The sequence below is a fragment of the Molossus molossus genome, unplaced genomic scaffold (assembly GCF_014108415.1).
Source record: "Molossus molossus isolate mMolMol1 unplaced genomic scaffold, mMolMol1.p scaffold_m16_p_16, whole genome shotgun sequence".
In the NCBI taxonomy this organism is placed as follows: domain Eukaryota; kingdom Metazoa; phylum Chordata; class Mammalia; order Chiroptera; family Molossidae; genus Molossus; species Molossus molossus.
The window spans coordinates 43359346-43372369 of NW_023425351.1; the positions used below are offsets into that span (position 1 = coordinate 43359346).

General features: G+C 42.1%; 1 protein-coding gene and 1 long non-coding RNA gene across 2 annotated transcripts in view; one reads left to right on the plus strand and one right to left on the minus strand.

Moving 5' to 3' along the window:
- VPS13B (vacuolar protein sorting 13 homolog B) overlaps window positions 1-13024 on the plus strand; it is an 867799-nt gene that overhangs the window by 834641 nt on the left and 20134 nt on the right. The window contains exons 55-56 of the mRNA XM_036263824.1: window positions 5747-5865; window positions 9815-10620. Of these exons, the coding sequence (XP_036119717.1) occupies window positions 5747-5865; window positions 9815-10620 (925 nt within the window). The remainder of the gene's footprint in view (window positions 1-5746; window positions 5866-9814; window positions 10621-13024) is intronic.
- LOC118631432 lies at window positions 10032-12208 on the minus strand. Its single transcript, XR_004959843.1, has 3 exons — window positions 12107-12208; window positions 10323-10422; window positions 10032-10087 (listed from the first exon to the last, which is right to left on the minus strand). It is a non-coding gene; the product is annotated as an uncharacterized LOC118631432 (long non-coding RNA).

Consider the following 13024-nt stretch of genomic DNA (forward strand, 5'->3'; position numbering starts at 1 on the left):
CAACTGTCTGAAGCTCTGGTGCTTAGAGAGGGAATGTGGTCCTTGCAGGATCTAAAGGCCGTGGGCCTTAGTGCAAAATTAAAGGAAAAGAGGAGAGGGAAGCTAGTGAGGCATTCAAGGCCAAACCTGGCAAGATCCAGTATCTGCAGCCAGGGATTTGGGGTTTTATTTTAAGAGCCATGGGAAGTCATTGAATTGTTTATGAAAAGCAATTACTGAGCAGTTTAAGTTGAGAAGGATAAGCAGTTTAAATCCCCAAAACAAATTAAAATGATCCCTTTGCAGGTGACTTCTAAATAGGTCCAGTAAATTCCCATGATCTTGGGCTGCTAGCATAACTGTGTAGTGGGTCACTGCCCATGCTGTTTTCTTATCAGTGTGTGGGTGTGAGGGAGGGGCGATGACAGTCCCTGGTGTTTAAATAGCTCTTACCATTTACAAAGTGCATTCGCATCCACAGTCTACACTCTTTCATTCACTCTTTATTGAGAAACTAGCAAGGGACAAACCCTTTGCCTTGAGTGAGGCATAATTCCTTTGAGGACCTGACTAACTAGATTAATGTCATCAAGGTTACTACGTCCAAAGATAGAGCCTTTGATCACCATAAAAATTCTGAAATAGTTCAATAATTTTCATGTATTTTTTTAACTGATGGGAGTGTCTCAAAGAGTAGCCAGGTGGGTTGTAACTAGCTAAGCTAGTAATTAGGATCAGGCTGGAACCTGGATCTGCTCACAGGTGGCCCCATCTTTTTTTTCCTACACCAAGCTGAGGTCACTGTCTGTCCTTTGCAATCCTGCCTGGCTACAGATATTCTACCAGAAAGTTCATGAAAGCACAGTTTAGAAGAAGCTTTCTAAGTTCGCATTCTACTTTGCACAAGAGTCCTTTCCATGACTTTGCACCTCAGAAGACCCCCAGTGTCAGTCATGGCTGTACTTGCATCATGCTGAGACTGTCCCTCTGTAGCATCCATTCATTCAGTCTTGCTTTGCCCTCCAGAGCATCACAGACTATTACTTCCCTTTTAAAAGGAACACTACAGTCATTTGAAGGCAGCTTTGACATCTTCTCCAAGTGTCCTCTTATCCAGGCCAAACATTTCTGGTTCCTTGATCATTCCTTCAGTCACTGTGACTTCCAGATCCATCACCAGTTACCATGCTGTGAGCACACTCGTGTGTTGTGTTCCCTTTTAAAAACCTGGCAGCCGGATTACACATAGTATTCCAAATGTGGTCTACGCAGCTCTTGCCTCCCCATGCTTCCATTAATAAAGTAGAAGATTGAGCTGGCTTTTTATTAACAAGTGCAGACTGTTTGTTATTATTGAAATAGTGGTCAACCACATCCCCCAGTTCTTTATCATATAACTTGCTGTACAACTGACTTTTTAAACCCAATGATGGGACTTTACATTTATCCCCAATAAATTAATTCTTGTTGCTATTGGCCCAGTCCAGTTTGTTGAAATCACTTCTAGAAAATATATATATGCTGGCATCTAACATATTATGTATCCATGGTAGCTTTCTTTCATCTATAGATGTGGTACTTATGCATTCTACATGTTCATCTTAGTCACTGATAAACACGTTGAGCAGGACAAGTGCAAGGTCTATATGCTGCAGTGAAACTCTAGACACTTCCCTAACGCATGGGTTCAGTCAGCCACTGATACACAAAACTCACTGCCATCGAACCCACATTCCTTAAATAAGAAAATGCATCTAAAAGCACTTTTCAAACTATACTGTACAAGATATTGCTTATCTTGCTTACAAGAATATCATGAGACACGAGAATCCTCAGAGTCACGAGAAGTTCATCACTGTTGTTTCCAGCCTCTGCCATTTTCTTTTCATCCTCATCCAGACTTTTCTACCATGATCATCTTAGAAACGCATCTCCCTTCTTTTTTCTCTGGAAGATCCAATTCATCTCATAGCTCTAGCCCCTATCACCCAGTACTCCCAGGCAACTATCTCTGGCCTTCACATCCTCTGAAGCTGCAAATCTGTGTTTCTGTCTGAAAGGCCCGGTAACGCGGCTGCAGTGCTGGGATGCTTTCTAACTACCTCTGGTTATCACGGACTGTCCATATAGCCTGTCAGGGGGAAAGGGAAAGGAAGAGAGGTAGACTTTCAAGAATATTTTCTATTATTTCTTATGTCTCACCCTGTAACTTATTTACTCAATAAAATTAAACCGGTGTAATTTTTAAAATAGTTTGTTGGATATAAATATAAATAATCATTTTAATAAACATAACAATATATAGAAAAGCACAAATTATGTTAAAGTGTTTCTTATTTGTAATTGTAGTAAAAGGCAGTGGACTAAGTGGAAGGCAGGACCCAGGCCACCAATAGTCTTCTTCTACCCACATATGTAGGAAAGTCTTTCTGGTCAGAGTGCTCTAACACAGACGCAAGTGACAACAGAGTATCCCCCAAACGTTGTGCACTAAAATCAACACCTCCCTTACTATGCGTTTTCTATAGCTTTCCACACACACCCCCATGCTACCAGTGTGAAGTGAAGAAGTTAAAAAATAACTAAATGATGGCATTGATCAGGACCCGCTAGCTCCTTCTGCAGCAACAAACTTAAAAAAAAAAATCCTCTTGGCCATCGATCATTTAGTAATTCATTCTTTTTCCCACACACAGAACAAACAAACCTTCTCCCCAGGTTCTAATCAGTACCCCCATCCCACTGGAAATCCAGTCCTTCTTAGTGAGGCTCCTTAGTCTGAATGTGACTCCTTTCTTTCTAGGGACCTTTGAGCTCATCTGCTCCCCCTTTCCCCATCATTTTACAGGACAGGAAAACAAATTGGAACGAGGAAGAATGAGAGCCTGTCATCCATAACAAATTTGAAATGTGGGGAGCACATATTGTGGGATCTGTACCCTGGAAGCAAGGGCTAGTCTTTGAGCCCTGTTTCTGTTCTTGAAAGACCTCCCATTACCCTTCCCAGCCTCTGTCCACCCTTAGACCTCTGCCTTGGCCAGTATTAAAGCTTGTTTTGAGTCTCAAATAATCACAGGCTTTTTTAATCTGGGTGCATAAATTTATTGGGCAGTAGTAATTTCTCAAGAACTCAGTAAACTTCTTTTCTCTTTGATTCCAGAGAATTCCATGTGCCAGTAGCCACAGCCATGGTACTTTTTAAAGACATATTTCTGGGCTATGTTGCTTTCTTACCTCTCTCTAGATTTAAGAGAGCTTCTGTGGGAAATCTATGCTCTCAATCTAAATGTTTTTCTGAGTCACTATAACAATCAAGCCTTTTTAACAGTGAGTGTTTGCCTGTATATAGCCCTAAGGCTGAGTCTTTATCTGCCTTCAAAGACACCGGCAAATCAAAGACAAAATTTCTTGCTGTTTGGGGTTTGTTTATTTATTTACTCATTTATTTATTTAATCCTTACGTGAGCATATTTTTCCATTGATTTTTAGATAGAGTGGGAGGGAGGGAAGGAAGGAGGAAGAGAATGAGAGAGTGAGAGAGAGAGAGAGAAACATCGATGTGAGAGAGACAGAGCAATTGGTTGCCTCTCACATGGCCCCAACCGGAGCCCCAACGGGGGTATCAGCCCACAACTAGGCACATGCCCTTGACCAGAATCAAACCAACAATCCTTTGGTCTTCGGGCCCAATGCTCTAACATCTGAGCCAAAAGAGCCAGGGAATAAAATCATTTCTAACTTTGCAAGGCCCTGAATTTCTGGAATCTCTCTATTCTTTCATTTTTATTGCAAACTGGCCAATTCTTTCCTGAGCTCATCTCTTCTTCATAATACACTGTCAGACACAGCCAACAGTAACCAACACACACTAGTAGTGTTTTGTTTTCAAACCTCATCTTCTAGAGCTACAAATTTATTAGATTTATGATCTACCTCCCAAGTAATCTCACACAGTTTCACTAAATGTTTTGCCACTTCATAACATAAATCCCAGTTTTATAGCCTTCAATATCAATTTCTACTTTAATTAAGCAAAGGACTCATATTTTGGGTTTTTGCTAGAGCCCTACTTCCATTACCAATATCTGCGTTAGTGAAGAAGGGCTCGGTTATGCTGCCAATTATAATCCTGGAATTTGCTTCTTGCTCACACCATGTGCCTAGTGTTTGTCATTTGAAGGCTCTATTTTACAAATTCACCCAGGGACTCAGATTGATGGGTCCATTATCTTCCATCTTCCTCATGGTAACAAACCATGAAACAGATTATTGAAACAACTGCGATTGACTTCCCATGATTCTGAGTGTTTGGTGCCGCTGCATTCGGCTGGGGGTTGGCTGAAGGATGAGTTCAGCTGGGCAGTCTGGGCATCTCTCTCCCTATGTGATCTCTCCTCCTTAGGGAGGCTGCTCCCAGCTTCCTCACATGGTGGCAAGAAGGCAGACCCCAGTAAGCAAGCTTTATCAAGCCGCTGCTTCTGGACACGTTTTCTGATATCCCATTAGCTGAAGAAAGTCACACGGCCATGTTTTGTGTCAGACTGGGATGTGCAGATCCCTGACTGTAACAATCTACCACAACCATCTAGAGAAGAAGTCAGCAAACTTTTTTTAAGGTCTAGATAGTAAATATTTTAGGCTTTACAGGCCATACAGCCTTTGCCACAATTACTCAACTCTGCTGTTTGAGAAATTATATAAATAAATGAGCAGAGCCGTGTTCCATCAGCATTTATGGCTGAAAAGACATCGGTTCTGCTGGCCTGCCACCTGGCTTCTGACATAGAACTTTTTAAAATTTTAGTCCACCTTCTCACTGTAGAAAAATTAATTTAGACTCCAATCAAATGAAGTTATCTGACGTTCTTGTGACAAGTTATGTGAAGGACCTTGGAAGGATTATGACATGCCTTTTGGGTAGGTTTGTGTATCCCCAGCATAGAAAAGCATCCTCATGGTAGTAGGTCAACACTCAAGAGCCTGAAAGATTTTTCGTTTTTTTTTTTTTTTTTTCCTCACCCGAGGACATTTTTCGATATTTTGTTCAGATAGAGTGAGAGGGAGAGAGAGAGAGAGAGAAACATCGACGTGAAGAGCCTGAAAGATTTTTGCACATTGCATTTGAAGTCCAGAGTTATAGAGGGTTTTTTCCCACTGAAATGCATATGCACACATAAAGCTGACCCATGGCCAGGCACCAGCCCCTCCTGTGTTATTTGCCAATTCCAAAGAAGAAACAGAATGAAGACACTCATGCCCAGTCATCCATCTTTTTTTTTCTTCTTCTATGAACCTTACAGCTGGATATTGAAAAATCTGGATTTGATCTTTCTTTTCTTTTTTTTTTCATTTCAATCAGCTGAATAGCCTGTACACATGGATATAAAGAAATAGAACCAGAGCCCTGGCTGGTTTGGCTCAGCGGTAGAGCACCAGTGCGCAGACCAGTGAGTCCCAGCTTCGATTCCAGTCAAGGGCACGTACCTTGGTTGCGGTTCGTCCCTGGCCCTGGTTGGGGTTGTGCAGGAGGCAGCCAGTCGATGTGTCCCTCTCACGTGGATGTTTCTCTCTCCCTTTCTCTCCCTCTCTCTCTACCTGAAGATAAATGGAAAAATATCCTTGGGTGAGGATTGAAAAAATATATATCTATATAACCAGGAAGTGTTTGTGGTATTGAACCAGAACTTGAGATGTTTGAAGTCAGTCATTTCAGTGGTGGTACAGGCCATACAGCCTTTTCATCAGATACTGACTGCTCTTTCTGCAGGTTGTGTTCCTGGCTGGCTTTGGCTATGTGTATGTGGACATTGTCCATCAGTGTGGCACCATCTTCATCACTGTGTCCCCAGAGGGAAAGGCAGGATCCATTTTAACCAATACCAACAGGTAGGTTTAATTATTATCCAAGAACAGTATAATAAGCTTTCCTATTATGAAGTTGTAAACCTATCACTTACTATTCTTAGTCATCCCTGTATATACATTAAATCTTTTGGTTAATTATTGTGCAATCTGTCAGGATATGATTATTAGCATTAAATCATTTCTATAATAAGTAGCAATCCCTTGTCTTACTTGGATACCCCTTCCAGTTCTTCAGTGATATTAAACTGAATTACAAACTAAGGCATGCATCTTTAAATTATACATTATCATTAGCATGAAATGCAAATTAATACTTCTTTGTCCATATGACAACCTAATAATTAATAATTAATAATTAGACTTAAGTAATTAATAATTAGACTTAGCAGTTAGAGCTACATCAGAAGTAAATTTGCCTCTCAGAGCTACATTTTCCCTTCAACCTGGACGTTGCTGTCACGTTTTATAAACGTGAATCCAGAGCTGATATCCTTAATCTAAAAGAACTCATATAATTCAGTAGGAATAATAGAAAGGTAGCCTCTTCTTCCAAAAATAAAATGAAAGCCAAAGACATAGCAGAAAATTTAAGAAAGAGGAAATACAAGTAATCAAAGAAATGTATATTTAAATAAGATATTTCTTATCAAATTAACAATATGTTCCATGGTATATAGTCCTAGTGGACTGTAAATTATTGCCATTTTCTGGAAAGCACTTTAGAAATATGTATTAAGAGCTTTAAATGCCTTTGGCTTGGAAATTCCAATTTACTTTTAAGAATTAAAGCAATAATTAGAGATGTAGGCAAAGATATAGGCAATGAGATATTTATCACATTGCCAATTATAATAGCAAAATATTCAGAGTATGAATGTCATCAGTGGAGGAATGGATAATGCATAAATGTGTCATAAGTCCTAGGAGTCTGTCCACAGATAATTGGTGTAGAGGATTTTAGTGGAAAGAAAGATGCTTGTGATGAACCTAAAATAGACAAAACAATATAAAGTTGAGTCTATAAATAGGACCCTAGTTATGTGTCCTATGCACATATAAGTATACATGAATAAATGTGCACACACATTCTCTCTTTGTCTCACACACACCCACACAGAGAAACATTCCTAAAAAGGAGCCTGAAAAGAAAAGACTCGAAATTGTTAACAGATGTAGGATTATAAGTGATTATTATTGAATAAATGTCTGTATTTTCATTTTCTACAATAAAAATTTAATTGGTAATCAGAAAAATTAATTTACTGTTGATTTTATAAAATATAAAATGATATCAACTTTGATGCATTTGTGCAGGCCCTTTTTTTAAAAAAAGTTTCTTGCTTTTCATATATGATTAGGAACTCATTAATTTGGACCCTGCCAAATTATTATTAATTTGAATTTATAATATTTCAGACAAGGTTGGGTAGAATGTTTTCTTTGCCCAGAAGTATTTGTAAAAAAGTAATAATATAACAAAATTATATTATCTGCTCATTTATTTATATAATTTCTCTAACAGCAGAGTTGGGAAATTGTGACAAAATTAGAGACTAAATTTTAAATTGCATAGTAGAAGTTCAAGTCACCCCAAGACTTTCAGAGACGTCAGTAGGGATTATTAATGACAACAATCTATGTGTTCAGCAGTGGAAACAGGAAAGCCACACATATTTACTTACATGTCTTTATTCATTTATTCAACAAATATTTTTCAAGTACTTATTGGATGCCAGGTGCTATTCTAGGGATAGTGATACATCAGTGAGCAAAGAGACCAAATCCCTGCTCTTGAGGAAATCATATTCTCATAGACTTGGAAAGACAAAGAATAAACATAATAAAAAAGCAAGTTTTATGGTGATCATAAATCTAAATTTATTATAATAAAATGTAAAGAAGGTTGGCATTCTACAGATATAAAAAACAGAGCCCAGCCCTGGCCGATTTGGCTCAGAGGTTAGAGCATCAGTCTTAGACTAAAGGATTCTGGGTTTGATTCCCAGTCAAGTGCACATACCTGGTTGCAGTTTTGATTTCTGGCCCCATTCCAGGTCGTGCAGGAGGCAGTCGATGTGTCTCTCTCTTTGTCTCTCTCTCTCTCTCCCCCCTCCCTCTCCCTCTCCCTCTCTCCCTCCCCTCTCCCTCCCTCTCTCCTTTCCTCTCTCCCTCCTTTTTGCGCTCCCTCCTTCCCTCCCCTCCTCTCTATCTAAAAAATCTGTGGAAGCCCTGGCCAGTTTGCTCAATGGTTAGAGCATCGGCCTGTGGACCAGAGAGATCCGGGTTCGGTTCCCGCTAAGGGCACGTACCTTGGTTGTAGTTTTTCCCCTGCCCTGATTGGGGTCATGTGGGTGGCAACCACTCGATGTGTCTCTCTCACATCGATGTTTCTCTCTCTCTCTTCCCCCCTCTCTCCCTCCCACTCTATCTGAAGATAAATGCAAAAATGTCCTCAGGTGAGGATAAAAAATAAAAATAATTTAAAAATCTATGGAAAATTATCCTCAGGTGAGGATTAACACACACACAAAAAGCCCCGTAAGAAGAACATAGGGAGAGAGCGTCATTTTTAAATCCCTTGGTGTCAGTCTCACCAAGAAGCTGACATGTGAGCAGAGACCCGAGAGCAGTGAGAGCGTTAGTGACGTGGTGGAGGGAAGAGCTCTCCAGACAGAGGTGCGGTCAGCTCAAAGTTCTGAAGCAGTGTGCCTGGCATGTCGGAGAAGCGAGGGGGAGGCCAGTGTGGGCAGGTGGGAGGGTGACCATGACAGCATAGTACCTGTGGTCAGAGAGGTAAGGGCTAGACGGAGGGGACACATTGTGTAGGGCTTGATTTTAATTCTGAATGAAATGGGGAAGTCGTTGGAGCTTTTTGAGTAGAGAAGTTCCATAATCTGACCTAAAATTTTGGCTGCTTTGTTGAACTAGGGTGGAAGCAGGGAGACTAGTTAGGAGATGATTATAGTTATGCAACTAGAGAGAGATAAAAAATGGTCAGTTTCTGGATATCTTTTTAAGAACAAGCCAGTGGGATTTCCCTGATGCATTGGATAAGGGTGGAAAATAGAGGCACCAAGAAGGAGTCAAAAACTTTTGGTCTAAGCTATAGAATGTGGTTGCCATTAACTGAGATTAGAAAGACTGTATGTAGATTTGGGGGTAGGCTCAAGAGTTTGATTACAGCCCAGCTGGTATGGCTCAATGGATTGAGCCTCATCCTATGCACCAAGCGGTCATAGGTTTAATTCCTGGGGTGCAGGCTCCATCCCTAGAAGGGGGCGTGCAGGAAGCAGCCAACTGATGATGTTTCTATCTCTCTCTCCCTCTCCCTACCTTCCTCCCACTCTATCTGATAATAAGTGGAAAAATATCCTCAGATGAGGAATAGAAAAAAAAAAATGCTTTGGAGTTTTTTTGTAGGAGGGATCAGCATATGAGCTCATACGCTGCTCATAATGATGAAGAACGAGTGCTGACCTTGAGGCAGCGACTCCGTGCACTGGACATGTGAGCTCCAGAAGTGGAGGGAGAGCGGTGCTCAGGCTGAGACGCTGGTGGGTGGGCTGTTGGGGTGGGAGTTCATGGTCAGTTTCTTCAGCTCGCTTTACTTTTCCAAGTTAAAGAGTCTTGGTTATTTTATTATGCCTTTCTGCCTTGTGATGATCGTGACAGGGGATTAGTGCACAAAGGCTTGAGGGATTTTGAAGTAAAAATCTGGTGTTGATAAGGGAAACACTCAGAGGAACATGACAAGAGCTTGTAGTAGTCCCATTGGGAACATTTCCCAAAATTGTTGGAGTGTGACTGGCTCTGTCCAGACACGATGTACTGAAAGTTGAGTTCTTATATGTTTCTTATGAGAATCTGAGGGGATATCAGGGGGTGTTTAATAAGGCACTATCATTAAAAAAAATGAAGAAGAAGAAAGAAAAAAGCAAGGGACTCTAATGTTGTTTCTTTACTCCTCTAGAACTCTGGAGAAAATAGTGACATTTAAAATGTTCATCACTCAGTTGAGCCTGGCGGTGTTTGATGACCTCACCCACCACAAAGCATCGTCTGAACTTCTGAGACTCACGCTGGACCATGTTTTTCTCCACATGGCCCCAGGGGCTGGTCCCCTCCCCGGGGACGAGCCAAGTGCAGCACCCTTCCAGCTGTACTGTGTAGAGGTCTACTGTGGGGACCTGCAGTTGGACAACCAGCTGTACAACAAGTCCAGTTTCCACTTCGCTGTCTTAATCTGCCAGGGAGAAAAACCAGAACCTACTCAGTATTCCAGCATGCGGAGTCTCCTTGCATCCAGCAAAGATTTGGAAGAATACAAGAAAAAATGTTTTATCAAACTTTGCCTCACCTTAACTGAGGGCAAGTGCTTCTTATTTGATATCAACGAGTTCAGTTTTGAGTTGAAGCCTACCCGGTTGTACGTGGAAGATACATTTGTATACTACATCAAAACTTTGTTTGAGACCTACCTTCCGAACAGCAACCTGGGCAGTCATCCTGCGATATGCTCAGGTGGTAGACAGGCATTGCCCTTGCAGGTCACACAGCATGCCAGGGCCTTGGTGAATCCTGTGAAGTTACGGAAGCTGGTGATACTGCCAGTGAATCTCCTCGTCAGCATCCACGCTTCCCTCAAGCTGTACATCGCCTCTGACCACACTCCACTCTCCTTCTCCGTGTTTGAAAGAGGCCCCGTCTTCACCACGGCCAGGCAGCTCGTGCACGCCCTGGCGATGCACTATGCTGCTGGTGCTCTCTTCAGAGCAGGTGAGGACAGAGCCGAGGGTCTGCGATGTGCCAGAGCCCAGGAAATAAGGACATGGTTCAGGGCAATGCCTTGCGGATATCTAGACACAGGGAGGCAGATGGTGAGAGGCAGACTGTGCTTTGGGGTTGACAGCCATGGGTTTACCTCTAGACCGTGCCCCTACCAGCGGTAAGGCCTGAAGCAAATTGTTGAACGTCCCCAGGTCTCAGTTTCCTCAGCTATAAAATGGGTTGTTAAAATTTTTGAGAGGATACAATGAAAGTCTATAAAGGGCCCTGAATTTTGCTTGGCAATAGTAGCTGTTATATTTGCTGTTATGTAACTTAGAATTGTAACTCCATTTAGCAAACGGTCGTTGGGCTCCTTGCAGGCACTAGGCTCTAAATTAGCACACGAGTGCAGCCAGGAGAACAGCCCAGGCCCTCGGCCCGGGGCCTGAAAGAACTGCAGTTCAAGGTGGTTAGCTTTCTTCACTGCCATCCTTCGTGAAGAGCTGGGTGAGAGAAAGCCAGAGGCTTGGTTTGCTCATGAGATGCAGAGAGAGACCTCTGCCTCCCCAGTGTAGCCCTGCCAGTCTGGGCAGATGGCAAACGAAGGCTCTTGGTGCCTCAGCCTCCCCACAGACCTGAGCTGGGAAAGTCTGCAGGGGTGGTTTGAATATGTGTACAAACTGTGTGGGGAGGATGGGTGCTAAGAGTTGAGTGTTGGGGACCAAGTTATCTCAGTACTGTATGGTGACAGTTTTCAACCCTTTTCATCTCATGGCACACAAACTAATTCTGTAGCACAACTATATATGTATATATAGTCAATCTCACACAAAAATAATAGGTATAATTTTGATTCATTCACACCAGATAGCTGCTGTTGTGCTGACTGCAGTCATTTTTTTATTTGACAATCTAAGGGAAGAGGTCAGTGCCCTGACTGAATAGTCAGCTATTACATGCTTCGAAAATTCTTGCAGCACACCGGCTAAAAATCGCTGTTCTGTGGTAGTCGGCGTTAAAGCACACATTCCTGACCTAAATCCACTCCAAAGCAGTTTCAGTTTGACAGCCTGACTCCTCATGTTTCCATGAATTTAAGCAACAAACACCAGCCAGAGCTGATCTATGGTCCCTTTCTGGTAAAGAGCATGGATGTCTGTCTGCAAGGAGCAAAGGAGAGAGCCTTTGTGACATTGTACTTGGTGGATGCATTCCCATAGAAGGTTAACATTGTAGCAGCAAATGACCCATGTTGTTGCTGTACTGGTAAGATTACATTTCCTCCATAATGAAATTCATACAGTAAATAGGGCTACCCAGAACTCTTAACTGAAAATGACAAGACCCTGGGAGGGCCCAGCCGGAACTGTTGTTTTGATAGCTTGCACAACAATGAAGAAACATTTCCCTCTTGCTAAGACATCATTTAAAAATAAGCAGTTAACAAAACAAATTTAATAGATGGGTATATTTATAAACAATTACAGAAACTTACCCTTTCAGGCAGTTTTTGCTTTTAACATAAGAAGCGGACATGTAGGTTATGAGCTCTGATCTGGAGGAAAAGCGTCCCGTCCAGCACCACGTAATGCTGAAGTGTGGGAGCACCCGTCTGTGTAATGATCTGGCAGAGAAACTCCGGCTGTGGCACCAGGAACCACATCCCTGCAGCCTGTGTGCTAAAAATGATCTCTTTGTTTTGTTTTACATTTTTAATGAGCTTTCCCAAGAACATTCTGTTTGGATTTTTTGTAATCCACCTAAAAATCCTCTAAGCTGTGTCCCAACCTCATTATATGCTGAGACAAGAAAGTCTAATATAGAGGGCCAGGATTTGAGAGCCCATTGGGAATTCTGTCACTAAAAACCTTTCTACTATCTGAAGATGATTGAGCGAATTGGTCATGGGAAGATGGTAGGAGGTGACCAACCCCCAGGTAGAAGAGTCTTAAGCGGAATGTACTAGCATTCTTTCTGTTGTTGTTAATCCTCACCCGAGGATTTTTTTCACTGATTTTTTAGAGAGACTGGAAGGGAGGGAAGGGGAGAGAGAGAGAGAGAGAGAGAGAGAGAGAGAGAACCAATGTGAGAGAGACACATCCATTGGTTGCCTCCCAAACATGCCCCAACCAGGCCCAGGGATTGAACCTGCAACCCAGGTACATGCCCCTGACTGGGAATTGAACCCTCGACCCTTCAGTGCACAGGTCGACACTCGAGCCACTGAGCCACACCAGCCAGGGCTGTACTAGTCCGAAGGGCCAGGGCTGGCCTGGGAGTGAACAAATTGCATAACAAAACAGTAAAGTAATTAGAAATGAGTAACTAACACTATTTAAAGGAAAGAATTTGGCCTTTATAATTTCCTGGGGTCCCTCTCTACCCCCAAGTCTCAGTTTGATGGAATAGCAGA